Here is a 6,000-nt window from a genome sequence, read left to right as displayed (position 1 = left end):
CAATACATAAAGGTCTCATCTGATAACTACTGTGGCACGTCTTCACAAAAATTCAATGCATCCTGCAGACAAATCTACTAGTGTTTGCATTCAACATATTTGTTCTAGTACAAATAATTCTTTCAATATTTGACTAAGACATTTAAATACTGAGTTCCCGCTACAATACATTTCTTTTTTTTCTTTTTTTTTTTGTTTGTTTTAAACCCCAGCCTCCCCCGTTTACCTCTTGCAATCCGACAAGAAAACAGCTTACTGAAAATATCCTGCAGATGGACAACGTGACGCTTTTGTTCCACCAAACAGTTTCAAAGCCATGAGCGGCTGGATTGAAAAATAGATATCTTGTTGCTGGTTATTGGACTTAAAAAAGAAAAGCAGAGTTTAAAGTTCATCGGAGCCTCAGTGCTGAGAGGCCGCCGGAGTAATTAGCTTCCTGTGGAAAGAAAACGGGAGTGTGCTGTTATTGAATTAATGCAACGAGGTATGGAGTTGATGCCACCCAGAGATGTATTTATATTAAGATGGAAGAAAAAAAGCACAGCAGCTGTCCAAAAACAAAAAGCAAATCTGTCTAAAAAAAAAAAAAATCCAACAAATAATAATAATAATAATAATAATAACAACAATAATAATAATGTTAAAATTAAAATTTAAAAAAACAAACAAGCCTTGTCCTCTTTAGCTGCTGCCTCAGAGCGGGCTAAAGCACCACTGCAAATACATTAACTCAAAAATAGAAAAGTAACATGCAATAAAAGAGTGCTTGTGTGTCCGTGTGGTTTCCTGCTCCCGCCCTGAGCTCTCAGCGCCGGCGAAGGAAACATTTGTCCGTTAATACAGCACTCAGTAGAATCCGCCTCCATTAGCTTACTTCCTATTGGCTCAGCCCTCCGTCGGCCGAGTGACGACGTGCTGGAGTCGGGTTTAATACAGGGAGCCGGAGCCATCGTCCTGAGGAAAGTGTGAATGCAGCAGCGTCTCCATGTAGGAGACGTAGCCGCTGCTGGGCGTGTAGCAGTCGGACATGTGCCGGGGCGGAGGGGGAGGGGACGGGGCGGACAGCAGGGGGTCAGAGTTTAAGGTGGACTGGAAGGGGGCGGACTGCGGAGTCAGCGTGGGGTCCGAGGCCAGGGTCGGCTCCGCGAGGGCGTCGGTGAAGGCGACGCTGGTGTCCATCGGGGTCTCGGCGTCCATCTGAACGCCGGCGGGCGGGGCGGGGGCGTCCTGCGGCGGCGCGGCGGGTTGGGGCAGAGGTTGTGAGGTCGGCGGTGTGCTAACACTGTGTTCTGGTGATGGTGTCGCTGCCGGGGCCGTGGTTAGGGGGCAGGCCGGCGTATTAGTCATCTCCATGGGGGTGTCGGCGGGAGGAGCCGAGTCGGAGGGCAGGCGGCGGCGTTTGGCTGCTTTAGCTTCGTCTGCTGGGGAAATGTCCTCCTGCGGTACCGGTATCGCCTGAGAGCAGACGGACACAGAATCAGACTGAGGGTTATCAAGAGCTTTAGGATTCTGTAGGGCTGGTCCGAATGTCTGGGCTCCGGATATTCGGAGCAATTAATGACGAACATCCGAATACTGGTGGGTGAATATTTGGATATTCAGATGTTTGGGTCCAGCCCTAATATTCTGCTACCAAAAGCTGGTTTTAGTTCCATATTCTACGTCTTGCAAACTATCCCATAACAACTGCAGGTCATTTGACATCACTACATATGACCTGTTTGTTCGTTTACTAAGGCTGTGTAGTTGAATGCTTTAATGCTACCTGAGCTAGCAGTTATAAAAACCCAATGACGCTAATTTAAAGCTAACAGTCTTAAGAAGTGCAAACTGTCTGCTGTTCTAGCTGTTGTGTTCTTACTCTTCTCAACCAGGTGAACCTCTAAACCCACGATTGAGCTAGAAAGGCATCATACTTACAAAATAAAATAAAATTCTAATGACAGCGTTCAAGGAGAAACAATCAACAGATTTTCAACTTTCCAACAGTCCTTGAACTAATTGCACATGATTTTCAGTTTTGTTGGGAAAAACAACAAAATCTACACTTAAAATTGGGATATTTAATAAAAAAATAAATAAAAAATTGCCAACAGTTCTGTAAAAACACAAACAAAAGTGCAACAAGTGCCTCCGGTGTGACCGACAGTCATTCTGGGTCTGTTTGGCTGAACTGCAGGCTGTGTAGGAGACAAATATGGTCAAGAATGTAAAATAGAATCATGTAAAACCACCATTTTCTTCCAGTTTTGGTAACAGCTGTTTATTATAATTTTGTTTTACTGCAAAAACAGACATTTTTGAGTTCTCTCTACGTCTAGCCACGGCTGCACTGTTTCCATACAGACGCAGGACTTCAGATCGCAGTGAAAAATGAGCCAACAGTGACGAAAAATGTGCCAAAAATAACACCTGCTTGGAGCAAAAAGGTTAACTTGTGGATTCCTCGTGTATGCTTGAGAATGTGTTTATCAAATAAAACAATAAAACCACGAAGGTTTAGCTTTCAAACAAGTCTTCGTACCCCTGTGGCAGCTCATTCACACATCGATTGATCATAAGGAACTTAAATTGTTGTTGTTTTTGTTATTATTTTCCAGCACCCAGTGATGCTTTGATTATTGGCTTAACACACCTTCATATTGCTGTTGCACCGTTAGAGTGTGTTCTATGTCCTGTTGTTAATTACTGTCTGTTATGTGCCGAGTGTCTTCCTGCTTTCTTCTGACACGATGGCTGGTGGAAAGCTTCTGTGGCGTGGCCCCAACAGCTCTCCGTTCGCATCCTTCTGAAATTTTAATTCCGCTTTGACACCTGCACTTTATTTTAGCGTATGAAACGATATTTATTCAAACTAGCAGCCTACACATTGTTGCCCACACACAGGCCTTCATCCTCTGTGGACTGCAAAGTGCTGCTAGTTTGAATTAATAGTTGTTTGAGCTGCAGCTGCTTCTTTTCTTCTTTTTTTTTCTTAACAATGCAAGCTATTGTCGGGTTGGATTTTCTTATTATTTGCAACCAAATATTTCCAAATGAAAATGCGTCCTATGTCTGGTGTGCAAGGAGTTCGGCTGATAAAATACTTACGAGTCGGGCTCGGACCCTTTTGGGTAACTCCTGGTCCAGCTGAAAGATCTCTGAGTGTTTGAGCATCAGCTGACTCTGGTCCTGAAACTCAACCTGGACAGAGGTGATGAAAAGAACAGATTAATCAACCCACATTTACGTGAGTTTCTTTCTTCAGCTGGAAAGACAAGTAAAGAGATCCAAATATACTGAGCTGTTAGAACTGCAAGAAGCGACATCATTCATGTAACACAAGAGTCTGTACATAGTGAAGAAAAGAGCATCAGGATGGTTTTTTTTGCACTCAGACAGTCGCAGGTTGGATCTCAGGCATAACAAATGGTTCCATCAACAACCATGTGCTCCCGTCAGAATGTCCTTGACCGCGACACTGAACCCCAAAGCTGCTCACTGACTGGATAAGAGCTTCATTTAAGCACTTTAAATGTACATTTTTAAAAAAGCAAAAAGCAAAAAAAGGAAGAAAAAAAAAAAAAGGGACAAGGTCAGAGTTGTGGCCGTGACTGTGTGACCAGCTGGAGGCTTGTTTTTAGCTCATTACAACAGAACCGTTGTCTGTAAGAGGCCTCTCGGTGCTGTAGACGGGGGCTACAAGGAGACACGAAGGGAAAGACGCTGGTTTGACTTTCTGGAGAGGAAAAAGAGACAAAAATTGATCTGCATCTGAGGAAACAAGTCTGAGGCACTAAACAAAGATGGCTGGAGCGAATGCGAGCAACAACCTGGAAGACTAGTTCAATATTTGTTGTTATATTTCAGGCATTTCATATTTTTTTTAAATAAAAAGATTAAATGAAGCAGACAGGGATCAATGTCCGGTTCAATACGTGATCTCAGGGCTAAGATGCAGTCTCCGCAATCCTTTTTTTTTTTTTTTGGGTCGATGTGTGTATTTGTAAAACCAGCATCATGGCAAAATTTAACAACCTCACTTAACCTTGTCCTCTAATACATTCCTATGTGAGTGAATTTCAGGATGCCCTCTTTCTCACACAAGTCCCACAGTCATCATCTTCAATTCTGCATTTTCCACTTTGTAAGCACTCTGCAGATTTGCCCCATAAATTCCCCAGAATGCACCAGTGATGCTAAATCTCTCCACTTTATGTTTTAATGCCGCGCTGTATCAAAACGCTCCTCCGTAATCGACAGGGGCAGCCGAGCTTCTCGCGCCTTGATAAATACCAAATTGGGGGAGCCAAATCGGAGGGTGGCAAAACCATTACGCGGAGCAGCCCGAAACCAAAAGTTCATCGGCTCGCTCGCCTCGCCTCGTTCTGCCGGAGAGCATCAGATGAAAAATGCAAATGACGCCGTCGCTCCCAGAGTGGTCGCTCCACGACTAAGTAAAGCTGTATTAAGAAGTGGTTTTTAAGGTGAGATTGGAGTTGGAAAGGTTTATGTTTGTAGCTCGTCTGCCTGTGAATGAAGCAGGACAAGACTGAGGCCCCGTTTAGCATAAACGGTGACATTTCAATGCGTTTAGGTCTTTGGTTTTAAACGAAGCTACAAGTCACCGAAAACGATCAGATCTGAAAACTTCGGCCAAAGTGGAGATTTAGAAAAACGACACGAGGAGACGGAGTTTAAAGCCACAGTGTGCGACGAAAGCGTCATCAGCGTCATATGCGTGCGACCAGTTTGGCTACCGTGATAGAAACGGATGCGGCTTGTTTTTACGTTTGTGCAAATGCTTCTGGCCTGTTTGCATTTACATTCACAAAGGCTCTATTGTGTGAAGGAGCAGAGGAGAAGGATCGCTTTGATTCGATTTGTACTCCAACACCACATGTAGGAGCAGCTCCACTTCTCTGTCGGTCCAAACAAACGACCCTCGCGCCGTTATCGCTGAAGTAACAGGAAGTAATTTGTGCCATTTGCGCTTGTGTTTTTTCTAGGATTCTGATTGGCTAGCATGGCTTCATGTTTCTCGTTACACTGCCCCCTACAGGTCTGGCAGCTCATAGCAGCTCTTAACGACGGGTTTGTGAAAACAAAGATTTTTTTGAAAATGATCTGGTGTCAACAATGTTATTTAAAAAACAAAACAAAACAAAACAAAGTAGATCCGTTTCTGTAAATACCCGGCTATGTGTAAAAGTGGCCTGAGATCTGAGGGCACAAGTTGCCAAATGGAGTGGAATGTACATCAAATGAAGGTTTATTCGCCTTTCAGTCATCAGCAGTGATAAAAATCTATTTAACGATTAATTGTTCATATAAACACCCATCAGCCATAACATTAAAACCACTGACAGGTGAGACATTGCTCTGTTGCAAAGTTCAGCTGGGGAACTTGGGTCCTGGTATTTATGTGGATGTGACTTTAAACAGTTTTTCTCCTATTTCATAAGTTTATAATGCGACTGTGCTCAAGTTGAGATGATGTGATGCCATCCATGTGTATCTTCTCCTTTGCTTATGAAATGATGCCAGTTGATATCAAGGTCGAATCCAAGTTACAGTTTCATCTGACTTGTGCTGTTAATGGGTCACGCTGGTAGACGGTAAAACACCACAGAATAAAACTTAAATGAATCCTTCAGCATTAAAGGCAGTTTCCTCCTCCTTTCCGTCTCCTGAACACCGGAGAGAGAAGCTGACTAAAGGTGAGAGAAGATTGCTCTCTGCCTTCCGATACTCCCCCAGGAGCTCCGCAGGTATAAAAAGGAGACCATGAACTTTGTCAGCGGAGTTCTGTCATTTTTGCTGTCATCTTCTTTGCTGTGTAACTTTTCTACTTTTTCTTTTTTTGCCTTAATGTGATAAGCTGAGTTATAACTGGCAGTAAGTGAGCGAACCGACATCCTGGTGTCTTTGCTCCTCGGTAGACCTTGCGTGATTTGGAAGTCGTCGTCTGGCCGAAAAAGTTCAGAAATAGTTGTCGTGAGTCTAGTTTAGAACAGTGAC

The 6,000-nt window shown here is 43.7% G+C and overlaps 1 protein-coding gene across 1 annotated transcript in view; it reads right to left on the bottom strand.

Moving 5' to 3' along the window:
* Nucleotides 1-593: 593 nt before the first annotated feature.
* kdm4b (lysine (K)-specific demethylase 4B) overlaps nucleotides 594-6,000 on the bottom strand; it is a 52,484-nt gene continuing 47,077 nt past the window's right edge. Inside the window, exons 21-22 of the mRNA XM_008279402.1 lie at nucleotides 3,091-3,183; nucleotides 594-1,455 (exon numbers count right to left, since the gene is read on the bottom strand). Of these exons, the coding sequence (XP_008277624.1) occupies nucleotides 928-1,455; nucleotides 3,091-3,183 (621 nt within the window). The 3' untranslated portion in view covers nucleotides 594-927. The remainder of the gene's footprint in view (nucleotides 1,456-3,090; nucleotides 3,184-6,000) is intronic.

This window comes from Stegastes partitus, unplaced genomic scaffold, assembly GCF_000690725.1.
Source record: "Stegastes partitus isolate 25-593 unplaced genomic scaffold, Stegastes_partitus-1.0.2 Scaffold157, whole genome shotgun sequence".
NCBI lineage: Eukaryota > Metazoa > Chordata > Actinopteri > Pomacentridae > Stegastes > Stegastes partitus.
This window is presented reverse-complemented; position numbering and strand designations above follow the sequence as displayed.